At 37.8% G+C, this 20,136-nt stretch overlaps 1 protein-coding gene across 1 annotated transcript; it reads left to right on the plus strand.

Moving 5' to 3' along the window:
- Nucleotides 1–17,952: 17,952 nt before the first annotated feature.
- Nucleotides 17,953–19,649, plus strand: LOC137249499 (venom allergen-1-like). Its single transcript, XM_067781062.1, has 3 exons — nt 17,953–18,170; nt 18,239–18,642; nt 19,331–19,649. Exons 1-3 carry the CDS (start codon nt 18,018–18,020, stop codon nt 19,581–19,583), a joined length of 810 nt encoding a protein of 269 aa, XP_067637163.1. The 5' UTR covers nt 17,953–18,017; the 3' UTR covers nt 19,584–19,649.
- Nucleotides 19,650–20,136: the final 487 nt, after the last annotated feature.

Here is a 20,136-nt window from a genome sequence, read left to right on the forward strand (position 1 = left end):
TGCGATGGTATCATTTCGAAAACCGCCACGTAATCATCATCAGGCAATTTCGTAACGTTCCTTTAAAAATGCGGATATTTGGCATAATTTTGCAGAACTTTTTTCTCCCTCCCAGGCTCTTTTGATATACAGCCCAATTCTAAACAAAAATTCCGTGCGAGTTTTTTCCCTTCTCCCATTCCTCGTATTCTAAATAAAAATTCCTTGAGAGTTTTTTCACTTCTCCCTTTCCTCCTATTCTGAACAATGTTCGAAAAAGAGGAAACCGGTTATGGGAGAAAAGTAGGTATTATGAATGTGAGGGAGAGGGAGATTTCTTTGCCATTTCATAGGAGTTTTTTCACTAGTTAAATTGAAGGGAATGCATCAAAATAGTTAAAGGAAATTGGTTCTTTTAAGAAAGAACACTTATTTGTACAAATTTGCGCTAAAATATGTATTTACATTCTACCACAATATTCTCACTGTTAATACAACAACAACAGCAACCACAATATTCTTTATTTTAAGTCGAAAAGTATATCATAAGCAACGGAAGAGTTCTTTGTATATTTGATGCAGCCATCCAGAAATTGCGCAAGGATTTTTTAAGAAGGCTTAATTAGATTTTGGCATATGGTGAAAGGCGAACTCAACTCGATGTGGCCGCCAGAAAATTGCTTTGCAGAATGAAAGCAGGTAACTCCGGCGGATTTGTGTTAATCCGCCGTCTTCTTCTTATGATCCTCTGTTTATTTATTTATTTATTTATTTATTTATTTGTTTAAGTCTATGAATTTTAATCCTTACAGACTATGATACAAGGAAAATTTAAAAATGTAAAATGATGTTGCTGTGGCACCAACTCATTACTCATTTCAATGTATACCACATGAAATGCAATAATGTGCATTGTTTATACCTTATTTCTTAATTTCAAACAAATTCGCAACAATAATTAAACTCTTCAATTTTTTAAACAAAATAAGAAATGCGCAACGAAATTTCAATTGACAAAACAGCTGACTTCGAAAATTCGAAATTCCTATTCTCCAATTTTTCTTCTCCCTAGGAGAAAAGAATTGGAGGAATTTTTCCGCGGGAATAAAATAATCCGCGAGAACAAAATTCCGCGAGAATATTTAGAATTGGTCTGATATTGTTTGCTATCCCCCACTTGTTTTTTCCCTCTCTTTCTTTCTTGCAATTTTATGCTCCATTGTTCACTGTAATTAATATCTCATTACTTTTACCACTCAAAGTTGCACATTAAGAAAATGATTATTTAGCAGTGGTTAAATTCAGCCAACCATCAATCACTTCGTAACTCTTAATCAAGTTAAAGAGAGTACATGAAACAGTGAATACTCAAACTGTTAAATTAAGTTTAACAAAAGTTTCATTGGACAACTTAATTGATACTTTGCAAACATGTTCTCAACAGTTGAGTTATGGAATTTTTATTTTATGAATGGCGTGTGGTCAAATGAAAAAGTTGTTCTGGAATTTTAAGAAAAATTACTTTTTGAAATATCTTTTAAACTTCACCTCAAGGAGGAAAATGACATTCATGAATCAAACTTCAAAATGTCAAGTAACTGTCATCCAGCAGCTCAAAACCTGTTGAGTAAACATAGCATAAACAAGTAAGGAAGGTTAAGTTCGGGTGTAACCGAACATTACATACTCAGTTGAGAGCTATGGTGACAACATAAGGGAAAATAACCATGTAGGAAAATGAACCGAGGGAAACCCTGGAATGTGTTTGTATGACATGTGTATCAAATGAAAGGCATTAAAGAGTATTTTATGAGGGAGTGGGCCATAGTTCTATAGGTGGACGCCATTTAGGGATATAGCCATAAAGGTGGATCAGGGTTGACTCTAGAATGCGTTTGTACGATATGGGTATCAAATGAAAGGTATTAATGAGTATTTTAAAAGGGCGTGGACCTAAGTTCTATAGATGGACGTCTTTTCGAGATATCGCCGTAAAGATGGACCAGGGGTGACCCTAGAATGCGTTTGTACGATATGGGTATCAAATCCTTAGTTCAATAGGTGGACGCCGTTTCGAGATATCGCCATAAAGGTGGACCAGGGGTGACCCTAGAATTTGTTTGCACAATATGGGCATCAAACGAAAGGTGTTAATGAGTATTTTAAAAGGGAGTGAGCCTTAGTTCTATAGGTGGACGCCGTTTCGAGATATCGCAATAAAGGTGGACCAGGGGTGACTCTAGACTTTGTTTGTACGATATGGGTATCAAATGAAAGGTGTTAATGAGTATTTTAAGAGGGAGTGGGCCTTCGTTTTATAGGCGTTCGCCTTTTCGAGATATCGCCATAACGGTGGACCAGGGGTGACTTTAGAATTTGTTTGTATGATATGGGTATCAAATGAAAGGTGTTAATGATTATTTTAAAGGGGCGTGGGGCTTAGTTCTATAGGTGGACCCCTTTTCGAGATATCGCCATAAAGGTGGGCCAGGGGCGACTCTAGAATTCGTTTGTGCAATATGGGTATCAAACGAAAGGAGTTAATGAGTATTTTAAGAGGGAGTGGGCCTTAGTTCTATAGGTGGACGCATTTTCGAGGTATCGCAATAAAGGTGGACCACGGGTGACTCTAGACTTTGTTTGTACGATATGGGTATCAAATGAAAGGTGTTAATGAGTATTTTTAAAAGGGAGTGGGCCTTCGTTTTATAGGTGTTCGCCTTTTCGAGATATCGCCATAACGGTGGACCAGGGGTGACTTTAGAATTTGTTTGTATGATATGGGTATCAAATGAAAGGTGTTAATGATTATTTTAAAGGGGCGTGGGGCTTAGTTCTATAGGTGGACCCCTTTTCGAGATATCGCCATAAAGGTGGACCAGGGGTGACTCTAGAATTCGTTTGTGCAATATGGGTATCAAACGAAAGGAGTTAATGAGTATTTTAAGAGGGAGTGGGCCTTAGTTCTATAGGTGGACGCCTTTTCGAGATATCGCCATAAAGATGGACCAGGTGTGACTCTAGAATGCGTTTGTACGATATGGGTATCAAATGAAAGGTGTTAATGAGTATTTTAAAAGGGAGTAATCCTTAGTTCCATAGGTGTTCGCCTTTTCGAGATATCGCCATAACGGTGGACCAGGGGTGACTTTAGAATTTGTTTGTATGATATGGGTATCAAATGAAAGGTGTTAATGATTATTTTAAAGGAGGGTGGGGCTTAGTTCTATCGGTGGACCCCTTTTCGAGATATCGCCACAAAGGTGGACAAGGGGTGACTCTAGAATTCGTTTGTGCAATATGGGTATCAAACTAAAGGAGTTATGAGTATTTTAAGAGGGAGTGGGCCTTAGTTCTATAGGTGGACGCCTTTTCGAGATATCGCCATAAAGATGGACCAGGTGTGACTCTAGAATGCGTTTGTACGATATGGGTATCAAATGAAAGGTGTTAATGAGTATTTTAAAATGGAGTAATCCTTAGTTCCATAGGTGGACGCCGTTTCGAGATATCGCCATAAAGGTGGGCCAGGGGTGACTCTAGAATTCGTTTGTGCAATATGGGTATCAAGCGAAAGAAGTTAATGAGTATTTTAAGAGGGAGTGGGCCTTAGTTCTATAGGTGGACGCCTTTTCGAGATATCGCCGTAAAGATGGACCAGGGGTGACTCTAGAATGCGTTTGTACGATATGGGTATCAAATGAAAGGTGTTAATGAGCATTTTAAAAGGGAGTAATCCTTAGTTCCATAGGTGGACGCCGTTTCGAGATATCGCCATAAAGGTGGGCCAGGGGTGACTCTAGAATTCGTTTGTGCAATATGGGTATCAAACGAAAGGAGTTAATGAGTATTTTAAGAGGGAGTGGGCCTTAGTTCTATAGGTGGACGCATTTTCGAGGTATCGCAATAAAGGTGGACCAGGGGTGACTCTAGACTTTGTTTGTACGATATGGGTATCAAATGAAAGGTGTTAATGAGTATTTTTAAAAGGGAGTGGGCCTTCGTTTTATAGGTGTTCGCCTTTTCGAGATATCGCCTTAACGGTGGACCAGGGGTGACTTTAGAATTTATTTGTATCCATATCATACATATTATTATACCTCAACAATCTGGTTTTCGAAAAAAACATTCATGTGAAAGTGCTTTGAATTTGGTTTTAGCTAACTGGAAAGAAGACTTAAGCAGGAAAAAACACATATTAGCTGTGTTTTTGGATTTAAAGCGTGCATTCGAGACGATCGATCAAAAATTAATGCTGAAAAAGCTTTCTTGCATTGGCGTTTCTGGTATAGAACTAAAATGGTTTCAAGACTTCCTAATTAACAGATACCAAAGAACAGTGATTGGAACGTCCGTATCGGATAAAAGGGAGGTACCTGTTGGTCTACCTCAAGGGTCTGTGCTGGCACCCATAATGTTCAATATATATATTAATGATATAACTAGCTCCATTAAGCACTGTGAAATAAAATTGTTTGCTGATGATACATTGCTGATGATAAGTGGGAACAATATTACTGAAATATATGCTAAGCTACAAGAAGATCTTAACAGCGTATATGGTTGGTTATGCGTAAACAGACTAAAAGTGAATGTCAATAAAACGAAATTTATGGTTATATCTAGACGCAATTTTCAAAACAATGAGCTACAAAACTTAAATATAAATAACGAACTAATTGAAAAAGTCAGCATTATAAAATACTTGGGAATAAAAATAGATGATAAGCTGAATTTCAACGAGCACGTGGATTATACGGTAGGAAAAATAGCGAAAAAGTTATATTTTACACAACGAACCTGCAAATATTTAAATAGAAGGTATAAAATCATCGTCTACAGATCTATAATCGAACCTAATTTTATTTATTGCCCAACTGTATTTTTCATCTTGCGAGATAGTCAGATATACAAGCTACAAAAGCAACAGAACCGCGCTATGAGATTCATTCTCAAAAAACGGTATGACACACCTATCAGAGACATGCTATGCTCTCTTAATTGGCTTAGCATTAGACAGCAACTTTTTTATTATACCATAAAATTTATTAAAAACATAATAGAAGGAACTTTGCCTGCGTATTTGAGGACTAATATAAAATATGTAAAAGATGTGCACTCTGTAAATACTCGTAATAAAAATGATTTTAATCTGCCGGCTTATAAAACTGAAGCAGACAAATGTAATCTGTATTATAAAGGTCTTAAATCATATAATGAACTACCGATTGATATTAAATCATGTCATTCCAATAAATTTAAACAAAAATTGTACAATTATTGCAGAACACTACCAATTTAGTGCTGGACAGGCGGACTTCCATAGCATCGATAGAAGTGCAGCGAAACTATACTGCTGTGTAGCGCCAAGACTTCCAAGCTCTTGTGCGCATACAAAAAAGGTTGCCGAAGCACATACTGAAACGCATCACTCGATTAACTCAGTGCATCGCCGTGCAGATGTTGCCTTCGCGCTTTACTAACATGCGTAAAATGCCTACATACTACATAATCACAACGCTTTGTTCGCATGATTTGGAAGTCTCCCATCCATAGTACTCCAAGGTAGGACATAGATGTAACTATTCTAGATTGCATAGTCCAGAAGACAATTATAAACATGTAAAATAGATTTAAGTTAGGCTTAGGAAAGCCGTAATAAATAAATAAAATAAATAAATAAATAAATACAAATAAATACAAATGAAAGGTGTTAATGATTATTTTAAAGGGGCGTGGGGCTTAGTTCTATAGGTGGACCCCTTTTCGAGATATCGCCATAAAGGTGGACCAGGGGTGACTCTAGAATTCGTTCGTGCAATATGGGTATCAAACGAAAGGAGTTAATGAGTATTTTAAGAGGGAGTGGGCCTTAGTTCTATAGGTGGACGCCTTTTCGAGATATCGCCATAAAGATGGACCAGGTGTGACTCTAGAATGCGTTTGTACGATATGGGTATCAAATGAAAGGTGTTAATGAGTATTTTAAAAGGGAGTAATCCTTAGTTCCATAGGTGTTCGCCTTTTCGAGATATCGCCATAACGGTGGACCAGGGGTGACTTTAGAATTTGTTTGCATGATATGGGTATCAAATGAAAGGTGTTAATGATTATTTTAAAGGAGCGTGGGGCTTAGTTCTATAGCTGGACCCCTTTTCGAGATATCGCCATAAAGGTGGACCAGGGGTGACTCTAAAATTCGTTTGTGCAATATGGGTATCAAACGAAAGGAGTTAATGGGTATTTTAAGAGGGAGTGGGCCTTATTTCTATAGGTGGACGCCGTTTCGAGATATCGCCATAAAGGTGGGCCAGGGGTGACTCTAGAATTCGTTTGTACGATATGGGTATCAAATGAAAGGTGTTAATGAGTATTTTAAAAGGGAGTAATCCTTAGTTCCATAGGTGTTCGCCTTTTCGAAATATCGCCATAAAGGTGGACCATGGGTGACTCTAGAATGAGTTTGTACGATATGGGTATCAAATTAAAGGTATTAATGAGAGTTTTAAAACGGAGTGGTGGTAGTTGTATGTGTGAAGGCGTTTTCCAGATATCGACCAAAATGTGGACCAGGGTGACCCATAACATCATCTGTTGGATACCGCTAATTTATTTATATATGTAATACCTGCCTAGATTTTCAGGGTTTTTTATTTCGCCCTGCAGAACTTTTTCATTTTCTTCTTCTTAATATGGTAGGTGTCACAACCATTTTATAAAGTTTTTTCTAAAGTTATATTTCGCGTCAATAAAATAATCCAATTACCTTAACATATTTCATCCCTTTTTTCGTATTTGGTATAGAATTATGGCTTTTTTTTCATTTTTCGTAATTTTCGATATCGAAAAAGTGGGCGTGGTCATAGTCGGATTTCGTTCATTTTTCATACCAAGATAAAGTGAGTTCAGATAAGTACGTGAACTGAGTTTAGTAAAGATATATGGATTTTTGCTCAAGTTATCGTGTTAACGGCCATGCGGAAGGACAGACGGACGACTGTGTATAAAAACTGGGCGTGACATGAACCGATTTCGCCCATTTTCACAGAAAACAGTTAACGCCATAAAATCTATACCCCTACCAAATTTCAAAAGGATTGGTTAATTTTTGTTCGACTTATGGCGTTAAAAGTATCCTAGACAAATTAAATGAAAAAGGGCGGAGCCACGCCCATTTTTAAATTTTCTTTTATTTTTGTATTTTGTTGCACCATATCATTACTGGAGTTGAATCTTGACATAATTTACTTATATACTGTAAAGATATTAAATTTTTTGTTAAAATTTTACTTTAAAAAAAAATTTTGCTAATTTTTATTAAGCGTACATATAGTAATAAGAGTAACGTTCCTGCCAATTTCATCATGATATCTTCAACGACTGCCAAATTACAGCTTGCAAAATTTTAAATTACCTTCTTTTAAAAGTGGGCGGTGCCACGCCCATTGTCCAAAATTTTACTAATTTTCTATTTTGCGTCATAAGTTCAACTCATCTACCAAGTTTCGTCGCTTTATCGGTCTTTTGTAATGAATTATCGCACTTTATCGGTTTTTCGAAATTTTCGATATCGAAAAAGTGGGCGTGGTTATAGTCCGATATCGTTCATTTTAAATAGCGATCTGAGATGAGTGCTCAGGAACCTACATACCAAATTTCATCAAGATACCTCAAAATTTACTCAAGTTATCGTGTTAATGGACGGACGGACGGACGGACGGACATGGCTCAATCAAATTTTTTTTCGATCCTGATTATTTTGATATATGGAAGTCCATATCTATCTCGATTCCTTTATATATGTACAACCAACCGTTATCCAATCAAACTTAATATACTCTGTGAGCTCTGCTCAACTGAGTATAAAAATGTGTTATCAGTAATTTGACGTAAAATACAAACCCTTGAGTGGTTAAAAAATACGGCCCTCAGAAAGTGATCACTCAAAGGTTGATCAACAGTTGTGTTCCACTGAATGCGCCCATTGCTAATGTGTTTATCTATTATCGACAAGTGCACATCTATGGCCAATAATATGGAAATGATATTTAGCATGAATTAGCACTTACTTGCGTATGTTTATATGTATGTATACATGTATTAAAGTGCAGTTATTTGCATAAGGCAATCAGCATTTTATTTCAGTGTATGCGTAGATATGTATGAATGTGTGAGCATACGCGCACATACATCATGCAATGAAACACTTTTTTGGTAGAGCCTTGCAATGTCAACACCTTGTTGCGCCGATCTTAGTTAAGGACTTTGATTTATGCACAAAATATTCCAATGCACACCCAATGAAGAACGTGCAAAGACGACCTTGCATTCGACATTTGCCACTTGCTCTGTAAGCTTAATATTTCTACTTTGGTTTGTTTGTGTGAAATCTTTTTCTTGCAATCATCCGTTTTTTTTACCATTTATATATTTATGTGAGTGTAAATGCATGCTTTTATGCTTGTATTTGCATAGACAAAGGCCTACGACAGTATTGCATGTCAAATCAGCGCATACATATATTTTCCTTCCACTTTTTGCATATCAAATTTTGCAGCAAGGTGGGAGATTAGAGTGATCCTTAGTATTAGGCAAATTTATCCTCGAAAAATTTATTAATTTTTATTTCTTTGAGTTTTACTATTAAAGTATTTATTAAATGTTTTCGCTCGGATAATAAAAGTTATTTTTTTAGCTTTTTATATACCTCTATATTCATATGACAATGCCTTTATTTTAGAGACTGATATCCCAGCAAATAGAAGAGAAAATTTCGAGAAGGTGGCAAGTTCGTTCATCAACAATAATTGCGACCTACGAACTAATACATGGATTAAGTCTACTTAGTCAGCTATACCGGAAGGGGAAGTTCACTAGGACGGATCTGTTGTCAAAATATTTTGGATAATGGAGACGTAATTTATAGCTACATTGAAAAGTTGTTCTAGCGAAATCTTAACAGTTAATCATGAAATGATTCAATGATTCCTTCTCAGCATCTTCCATGCAGATGCAGCAGAAAGAATTCGCAAGTATTTAAGGCCGGAACAATAGCCGGCCCAAACCACTACCACCATTGATACATAGATCTTGATGAACTCGAAAATTTCGTTAGTTTCTAGTTATCCTGCAAGAGGTAGTGCTTGTGCATGCTCAGCTGTCCAGGGAGTTGCTAGATTTTAAGTACTTTAGAAAGATAGCATCGCATCCACCGTATAATCCTTCGTAACAGCAACTTTCTCTTGGAAGACGCTACAGTTATCGGGCAGCTTGAAATTGTGAGCTAAACAAGTATACCCCTGAGAAGGTTTGCCAATAAGGCTATAAATAAGGCGACTCATTATTCAGCGATTTCTTCAAAAAAAAATTGATCGCGCAGTGTACGAACTTGTTGTCTTTGCCCAATCGAGTTAAAGGGGCTTGGTTTATTACCAGGCATGGGATGCCTGTCTTGGGAGGATACAACATCCACAGTATAAAGGTTAGAGGGACCAGAAAACCCCTTCCTCCCGTTCTATGCATAGGACTCCCTAAACGCTTCGAAGCATTAAAGCATTTAAGGCAAATATCAGCCATATATATAAGTTTCTTAGCACATGTGCCCTGATGTGTTGCTGAGGATCATGGGCGGCAGTATAAGAAGATGAGTTGCTTGGTGGAGTGATTCCGGAAGCTTTTAAAATTGATGGTGCTTCTATGGAAATTCGCTGTGGTGTGTGGTACCGTGCTCCGCCTACCAATATGTAGATTCTGGTTGCAATCCCTGGAAAAAGTAACACTGAAAATTTAGAGAAAAAAATTTTTATTAGAAGAAAGTTTTTCTAAGCGGGGTCGCTTCTCTTCAGTGATTATGCAAACGCTATGATGTATTTTTTCTCAGTGAAAATTTATCTGCCTCTCAGATGAATGTAGAAAAAGTAAAAAAGAGCACGAAGCAAATTGGCAGTGAAGCTCGGCCTAAAATCTCTTCGGAGGTCATCGCGCCTTGCACTTGATTTCTCGAGACAACGACGGTGTGTATCGCAGCGTATTTAATAATGAGCTGTATGAGCTTTAAAAAGATATGAAAATATTGTAACGATTTTAGGCCCATCGGCTTTGCTAGTGAAGTCCTGTGATGTGCATAGATAAATATGCGACACGGACGAAGCTATTCGTACTGAGAAAAGGGCTCATGCGATGTTTAAGGTTCACCCTTATGTTCATGGATTGGTTCGAAAAATCGCACATATGTTAAAGCTGAAGCTAACTGACTCATGTAACTTCGGCTTTTCTTCCTTTATAAAAATATAAACATACGTAAGTATATACATATACTCGTATACTTATACGATATACGAATATTTTCTTTGTTTCTTTTTTTTCTCGTATATCTTTAGCATTCAAAGAGCAAATCTACTCGTATGGGCATTGACATTTCTTGCTTTTTCTGATGTCACTGCAACAAAACGTTTACAAATGAACAGAAATCAAATCAAGAAATCTGGGAAATATATTCTAAAGAAAGGAAAATGTGTTGTTGTATACTTTCAAAAAAAAAGTGAAAGTGAGTAAGTACGTAAGTAAATGCTTACCTAACAAATTTGCACCTTAGATAAGGCTTAGTTCATGAAGTAAAAAAATTTGCTTATAAATTTGGCCTGACATTTTTAAAGTTTTCACATTTATGAAAATTCTTTAAATTTCATATATTTTTTATTTTGTAATACTGATGACATCAGGCCTTGCAATACCTTCAACAGTAGGCAGGGATAGGAAAGCGGAAGGTTAAGTTATGGTCCTGGATATGAAGCATGCGATCTCCCTCCTGCAACGTCAGACAAATAATGCTTGGCGACTTGCCAAAAACACCTTAGCTGTGATGATGATGATATGTTATAAGAACAACCAGCTATTCGGTCGCATTCACTACTTCTAAAAATCGTTTACACCATTGTTTGTTCGGTATGCAATAGGCTTGCTTGTACATGCCTTGAACGTTTGATTTTAAATCTTCTGCAATATCAGCAAGCAATCCAGCAACAATTAAGATAGATAGCTTTAGATATATCATCATTGCAGTGATATAAACTCAAAAAAGTAACAACGCAAACGGTTCAATTTTTCAAGCATACATACATACATACATACATAAATACATACATTCATACATTTATATTAAGTCAAACATTTTTTGATATACAAGTAACAAGAACAGTAGAAAAAAATCGTGTTAATTCAATACAGTACAGAAATTTAAAGTTTCCTTTAAAGTTTCACCCACAACAAATCGGACGAAAATCGTGGTTTTATGACGCAAAACATAAACTTCAAAAATTTTAAATATGGGCGGGCGCCACCCACATTTAGCAGAAGAAAATTTCGGAGTTTACCAAGCCGCAAGCCAAAAGCCGTTAAAGATATTACATTTAAATTAGGCTCAGACACTATCCTTGCCAAATTATATAGACTAAGTGAAGATAATCATAATCTGTTAAGGACCATGCCCATTTTTCCTAAAGGTCTAACCTTAACAAAGTTTGCAATAACTCTATGGTATTTAACTACATTTGACTGATATTCTACCTCAGTAGTGGTATGGTAACAAGACCAAACCTGTCAAAGGCACAGCACGCCTACATGAAGGGAAGATCTACGGAGACCGCCCTCCATGAACTAACGGGCTTTGTGGAAAGATCACTACACTACAAACCATTCACACCAGCAGCTTTCCTAGATATAGAAGGCGCGTTCAACAACGTCGAAACCGGCACAATTGTGAAAGCCCTGCAAAGGGCCGGAGTTGACAACCACATTTGTGGATGGACTCAATCAATGCTGGAAAACAGAACCATACAAGCGGATATGGGCTCAGTGACAATGACCCGCAAAGTTGGTAGAGGTACACCCTAGGGCGGGGTCCTCTCGCCACTACTCTGGGTCATTGCACTAAACGAGATACTACTCGAACTCGACAAGAATGGTGTTAAGGCAGTAGCATACGCAGACGACGTGGTCATTGCAGTCTCGGGGGCTTTTCCCTCCACGCTAAGCGGCATCCTTCAGGATGCGCTAAGCAGGCTACATACCTGGGCGACATCGTGCGGCCTCAACATAACCCTAGCAAAACAGAACTGATACTGTTCAGTAACAGAACGAAAATACCAACATTTCGACTTCCTTCACTAGATGGTACGGAAATCTCGCTCTCAACTAGAGTTAAGTACCTAGGCGTCGTAATATACAACAAGTTAAATTGGAAAACCAATATCGAAAAAAGGGTAGAGAAGGCGAATATCGCATACTACTCGTGCAAGAGAATATTCAGCAGAAATTCGGGGCTAAAGCCAAAACCCATGATGTGGCTCTATACGGCGGTCATGAGGCCCATCCTGACGTACGGAGCCATAGCATGGTGGCCTGCCTTGAACAAGCAATACAACACTAAAAAACTAGACAAAATACAAAGGCAGCATGCGCAGGGGTAACAGGTGCATTTATATCGTGCCCGACAGACGCACTAAATGTTATACTTAACCTGCTGCCACTGGCCCTCCACACCAGATATACAGCGATCAGCACAGCCATCAGGCTAAGGGAGTCTGGATGCTGGACAGAGAAATGATATGGCCACAGTGACATCCTAACAAGGCTCGCCGATGTCGATTCGACAACAGATTACCTCTCACAAACACTGATCTTCGACAGAAATTGCAAGGTGCAGAGTTGGCAGGGAGGGGTCACCTCACTCTACACTGACGGATCCAAAATGGACTGCGGCGTCGGCGCAGGTGTTTTCTCCAACTAACTAAATGTCGCAATCCCCATCCACCTTCCAAACACAGCTAGCATCTTCGAAGCAGAACTGCAAGGAATAGAGAGGGCCTGCATCTTCTTGCTGCAGAACCGGATAGACGGTGAGGTAGTCATATACTCCGACAGTCAATCCTCTCTAAAAGCGCTAGAATCACCGTACACATCCTCAAAAGCCGTCGATAACTATAAGAGGGTGCTACGTGAAGCAGCTAACCAGACAGCTATCATACTCAGCTGGGTACCCGGCCACAGGAACGTTGACGGCAACGAAAAAGCGGAAGAAATAGCAAAAGCGGGAGCATCGTTAGACATCACAGAAGCAGTCGCGGTGCATCGACCACTCACATCAATTGAAAGAGACATTCTCACCTATCTTAGAAAAATAGCAATCCGTGATTGGTACTCTACGGACACCTGTAGAACCACCAAACTAATCTGGCCAGAGTACAACCAGAAAAGAACCGATGATCCAATAAATAGGTATAGGCAGGAAATATACAGAATCACGGCCAATATTACAGGGTACTGACCGTTTGGCCCTCACGCGAGTACAATGGGTATCCCCTACAATGGTGTAGGAGCTGTAGACAGGAGGGTGCCGAAGAATCGGTTACCCAATTGCTCTGCGAGTGCCCAGCCCTCGCGAACTTTCGGCCCCGAACTCTAGGTAACTATGTGTTTCCCGACTTATGAACGGTGTCAAACTGCCGCATCAAGGACATCATTAAATTTATAGTTTTAACCAAGTGGTTTGAGTAAAGCAATACGAAGGGTACATCAGCCAACACATAATTGGTTCCAGGAGAAAGTGCATCAAAATGGCGCCTAGAGCGCTACTTGGGCCCGGCTCCATCGACCAAAATGTGGAACAGGGTGACCCAGAACATCACCTGTCTGGTGCCGCTAATTTATTCATATATGTCATACCACGAACAGTATTTTTGCCAAGATTCCAAGGGCTTTTGATTTCGTCCTGCAGAACTTTTTCATTTTCTTCTACTTAATATGGTAGGTGCAGGCATGCTTAACCAACGAACGATTAACGTTAATAAACGAAACAAAGTCATTTCGTTTCGTTTATTAACGTTAAGAACGTCAAATTAACGAAATGATTTCGTTTCGTTTTCTGCCATATCAAAACGAAATCAAATCGTTTATGTTGATTATTAATTTCAAACTATGCTGGCAAAGCTGATTCATGGCGGAGTCATTAAAGGTGAAAGCATTAGCCAAGCTGATTGCAACTTTTCTCATGAATTTTGACAGTACGAACATTTCTCAGAGTATTTTTGACATTACCACCAACGAATTACACAAACAAACTACATGGAGTTTGTGTGTGTATGTCCGCTCGCTGTTACCACCTTACGGCTTCACCATGGCTATAGCATTGCCAGCACAATTCAAACATAAATTATCACGTTTTTGTTAACGTTTTTAACGTTAACGAGAAAGCTTTTCGTTTCGGTTAAAAACGAGATACAATTTATCTTGCTAATTTCTTTATCGATAATATTTCGAAGTGTTTCAACGGAAACGGTGGAAATTTTTTGATAAACGATTAGCTTAACGCTAAGGTGCATCCCTGGGTAGGTGTCACACCCATTTTGCAAAGTTTTTTTCTAAAGTTATATTGTGCGTCAAAAAACCAATCCAATCACCATGTTTCATCCCTTTTTTCGTATTTGGTATAGAATTATGGCATTTTTTTAATTTTTTGAAATTTTCGATATCGAAAAAGTGGGCGTAATTATTGTCGGATTTCGCCCATTTTTAACACCAAAATAAAGTGAGTTCAGATAAGTACGTGAAATAAGTTTAGCAAAGATACATCGATTTTTGCTCAAGTTATCGTGGTAACGGCCGAGCGGAGGTCAGACTGCAGACTGTGTATAAAAACTGGGTGTGGCTTCAACCGATTTCACCCATTTTCACAAAAAACAGTTATCGTTATAGAATCTATACCCCTACCAATTTTCACAAGGATTGGTAAATTTTTGTTCGACTTATGGCATTAAAAGTATTCTAGACAAATCAAATGAAAAAGGGCGTAGCCACGCCCAATTTGAAAATTTCTTTTATTTTTGTATTTTGTTGCACCATATCATAACTGCAGTTGAATGTTGACATAATTTCTTATATACTCATCATGATATCTTCAACGACTGCCAAATTACAGCTTGCAAATGTTCAACCCACCTATCAAGTTTCATCGCTTTATCCGACTTTGGTATTGAATTATCGCGCTTTTTAAATTTTTCGAAATTTTCGATATCGAAAAAGTGGGCGTGGTTATAGTCCAATATCGTTCGTTTTAAATAGCGATCTGAGATGAGTGTCCAGGAGCCTACATACCAAATGTCATCGAGGTTATCATGTTAAAGGACAGACGAACGGACGGACATGGCTCAATCAAATTTTTTTTCGACACTGATGATTTTGATGTATGGAAATCTATATCTATCTCGATTCCTTTATACCTGTACAACCAACCGTTATCCAATCAAAGTTAATATACTCTGTGTGCAAAGTACGCTGAGTATATAAGATCATGGGTCTGAATCGAACTCAAGGCTTTAGCAATAATTTCTCTTGTCATTATTACTGTTTTTTCTTAATTGAAATTTTTTTTTATTCTCTGTAGAGCAAAAAAAAATTTGAAGACAACTGCAATAGCTCGTTGTATGGATCTATTTCGGAAGCTGCTTCTAGCCTCCCTGTCTTCAAATCGGTGATTCGTTTGTACTCATAATTCCTATTTCTTTTCTGTTTCTTGTTAATTGATTTTTATATCGCTGCGACATCTGTCGAAGGAACCTTGTGAGTCTTGGGCCTATTTTTATGGCAATGATGCCATAATGCTTGATTCGTACCCATAATCTCAAAAATCAGAAACAAAATTGTTTTATTCATAATAGTTGTTTGAAATGATACCGCATGTCCAATAATTGCGCAACTTTCTCTATTTAATGGAAAAAAGTTGCTCTTACGCAGCGGTGTATCAGTCCTGATACACTTGAGTTGATGTAAAACAAATATTTCGATAGAAAGAACTCCTCTTCTTTACATGATCAGGCTTCCAAATAAAAAAAGTATTGAGAGAAAAGACTGAGTGCTTCAATGTTTTTGAACAGTGCTTATAAACTTTATCAAAGCTATCAATAAAGTGAGATGGCTGCTGCAGAGTGCTAAGCTTCATTCTCAACCGTTTCCAAAATTTTATGAAATGTCTATTTTTATGCATAGTGTAACTATAAGTTCTGGAAAGTTTGATAAACTTGAAAAATTCTATGGAAATACTTTAATTCAAAACATATCTACGGCGACTGATAAGTCTGTATCAATATAAAGCAGGAAGTGAAACAAAGCAAATACACTCGCTATGAATACAAAAACTAAAAAACAAGCTGTGAACCACACCGACGAATCAACAAAATTGGGTTTAGCGGTTGAAATGTTTTGGATATATGTTATATCTGGGCATAAGCTGTATTCCCCATGCCCAACGGCGTACTAAAGGGTAAATTGGAAAAAAATGGGCCAGCTTTTTCCAGTTTACCCTATAGAGCTGTGGACTGGCATCCCATTTAAAGTTTGATTCCGTCTTCGCAACTCAGGAAATCTGCGTGGTAGAAGGATATGAAGCTTAGGCTGGATACTTCAGAGTCTACTTCTAGCAGAAACTTTTAATGCCGAAACGACCTGTATCCTGCAGCACACTTTTAACCATCGCCCAAAGTTAATAAGGTAAATAATAAGGCCCCAATTTCGCAGACAGACTTTCTTTCGTGGTTGGTTTAATATCAATACTAAATTTCGTTCCAAAAAACTTCTGATTTTATTGCTTCGGCAAAATACCAAAGGTTCTGTGTTCAATTAGAAAAGTAGTGTCTTTCTGTATCTCAGTTTCTTTCTGCTATGAAAAGCTGTTCATTGAAAATTCGTTTGGCTTGCAGCTATCGTTTGAGGTCGGCATAAAATATGTAGGTCCCATTCCGCCAAATCGTAGGGAAAAAAGAGGAGCACTATGCAAATTGTGAAAGAAGCTCAGTCTAAATCTCTTCGAAGATAAAGCACACCAGAATTGATTTTTTCTCGTATCAGGTTAAACCTTATAAATCAATTATTATCAATTCAATTTTTCATGATTCCGGCTCCATATTTTACGAGCTTTTGTTGTTCTCTCATCTCGTCTTTAGGTTGGGTTAGCTATAGTGGATGCGGTTTAGCTCTGGGATTCCAATAGGGACCTTTTCGTCTAAATGAAGGGTCGTAGTAATATAATTTAGTTGACAAAAGATATTCGAAATGCTTCTCAGTATTGTAGTATGGTCAACTGTGATGTCACCCCAAGACAGGACTGTATTTAGTCTAACCGCATTACAACTCGCCTGGAGCTTACTATAAAGGTCCAATGGGGAAAGGTTGAAGATATGGAGGGCTAGTATCTGTGATATAAGGATTGCGGCTGATCGCTGCACTGTGTCTAACGAAGGTGGTGTACAACCAACCAACGGCTGCGTTAGAGGCATTGCGGGCAGTTATGACCTTCCTGGATCTGCTCTCGACATATTGTTTTGTTCAGTTTATTGTTTAAATTATTCCGAGTGATTTGGCGTCTGATGATAGTTCGAGCGTCTGGTGTATAGAATCATTTCCGTCTTCTCAGGGTTAACTTTGAGGCTGTTTGAACGGGATCAGCCTCTACGAGTATAGTGCGGTCTGTAGCTGCTCGTCTAGAGTCTGAAGATATTTCCCGGTTGCTGTTATTGCAATGTCATTCAAATTAGCGATAACTTCACACCCGCTTCTTTCTAACGTCAATAATAAAATATTCACCGCTCCAAAGTGGAGGGGATAGTACACCTCCTTAGGGAGTGGCCCTGAAAGCGTGTCGTAGATAGTTCTTATAGTTAGAAATTTCTTCATCAATTTCATTAATGACAGACAACAGTGGATATCCGAACCGGTTCAAAACCGGTTTGCATTACTGCAAATAAAAAATATCACAAAAATCAACCCAATTTTACTAAGTAAAGGTATTTGTTGTAGATGAATTAAGTACTAACTAAAAGAAAAGAAAAACAAATTTTTGTTTGTACAGTTGTATGGAACTTTTTTTAATGTTTCTGACGTGTACTACCGAAGGTCATGAGCTATATAAATGAGTGTAAGCACATTTTTTGTTATATTCGTATTTAGTTCATCAGTCAAGTGTAACATTAAATAGAATTGGGTGAAAAATGTATCTAAAATACTTCTTAATTCCCGCCTTGCTATGCATTTTTCCAGCAATTGTGAACGGCCTTATACGTAATGAGGTAGACTACTGCAGCGGTGCCTATATGTGCAAGGGACAAAGGGAAAAGCATGTTTTGGCATGCAATAATAAAGGCGTAAGTTTTTTATATATTTAAGAAACAAAAAAAAACTAAAAAAAAATTTTATATTCCAAACAACAAAGAAATTCGATCCTCAGTTTTGCCCTCGAATTGCTGACATGGTACCAATGACCGAGGAATTCAAACAACTTTTCTTAGATGTACATAATAACTATCGCAATAAGATTGCAGGAGGGGGCTCAGATTTCCAACCAGCAGCAGCTATGGCTACCTTGGAATGGGATGATGAATTGGCATATTTCGCCGAACTTAATATAAAGCGATGTCAAAACATTTATGAAGGTTATGGGTGTTTTAAGACAGCATGCTACAACATGCTCGATCAAAATACTGATTGGTTGCACTGCGGAAGTGACACACCTGGTACGTCTAAAATTTATAAGGAAATTGAGGATCATATAGAACGTTACTGGTATAACGAACAACTTCATTGTGATCAAGGTGCAATCGATAGATATAGTGAAGAGTAAGTGAAATATGCAAATCTGCATACTTTTATAAAACAGTGCTAATATTTTTATTGCTAGTTTGAATCCAGTGAATAATTTGAATAGTCTTTTAAAGGGTTTTTCGTAGGATGCATTTGAGTCATAAAATAATAAGTCCCATATGTTTAAATAAGTTTTTCACATCTGCTACAGGAAGTTATGTACAATAAAATCAAACTCCCTGATGAAAATTTGAAAAGGCAATACGCGTTTAACGAAGATACAAATTTTATATTTAACCAAATCGGACTGCCTGTGGAAAATGTGAAAAGCACCGAAACGCGTTTTATGTAAAAACAAATGGGTGAATTCCTGGTGAAAAAGCGTATAAACCCGTATTATACACATATAAATAAAACTCGCTGGTGAAGGTCTGAAAAAACCTCAAAACAGGTTTTATGAAAAAATAATAATTTTATATACAAATAAAATAGCTGTCCCGATTAAGATCATAAAAAGCACGCGCTCTATGCACAAATAAATGAGATTTGAAAAGCATCAGGACGTGTTAAATGGAGGTGCGATCAGACTAACTGATGACGGTGTGCTAAATAAAATGCGCCAAGAGTTAAAAATCATTTAGTTTTTAGTCTCCAATATATCAGCGGAAAAGCTCCTTAAAAAATTGTTTTAAACTAAAATTTGATTTTTACTTTTTTCCTATAGTATTCCAATTGAAAAATTTGGCAGAATGGTTATGGATCGTAATAACCGTATCGGCTGCGCTGCTGCTATCTTGAACTATGGTTCTGCTGTCACTGTGCCCTTCACATGTAATTATGCTCGTCGTTTGATCCCCAATAAGCCAATATACCGTTCAGGCAAAACAGCTGGCTCAACATGTAAAAGTGGCAAGAATCCGAAATATCCAAACTTATGTTCAACCAAAGAGAATGTCGACCCTAATAATTACACTTGATGAAACAACTTGTAATGTGTGATGTTTGTATGGAAAATAAGATGAAAGATTTGTCAAAAAGAAAAATTATTTGTTTTAGTTTTAAATAAAGAGTACTAAGCTTTATTTTATCCTCTTTGTGGCGAGAAAGAGCTTTATCGTTGTGGATAATCCTGGGATATTAATCTGGTACGATCTGGAAAATAGCATCATTAAGGCACTACTCCGACCATCGCGGAAACGATTTGATATCACCAAGTGTAACATTCTAGGTTAATTAGCCCCCTCTTTACATGAGGAACGTTGGGTCGCCAAAGCCTCGCCTGATAAATAAACAGAATAGGTAAGATTGATAAGTGGGTTGGAAAAGCTATAAATTGCACTGGCAATCCCTTGAAAGGCTTGTGTTACACATCCCCCCTCAAATCATCTGGGTCAGTGAACTAATTATTGGACAGAGTTCCGTGATTAGATATTCAAGCAGTGTTTTACATCGGCAGAGAAAGTGATGATGTACCCCTCATCCGCCTCACCCGGACTCCTTTGGTTTGAGAAGGAAACTCGTTCCTTGCAT

The sequence above is a fragment of the Eurosta solidaginis genome, chromosome 4, assembly GCF_040869045.1.
Source record: "Eurosta solidaginis isolate ZX-2024a chromosome 4, ASM4086904v1, whole genome shotgun sequence".
Taxonomy (NCBI): Eukaryota; Metazoa; Arthropoda; class Insecta; order Diptera; family Tephritidae; genus Eurosta; species Eurosta solidaginis.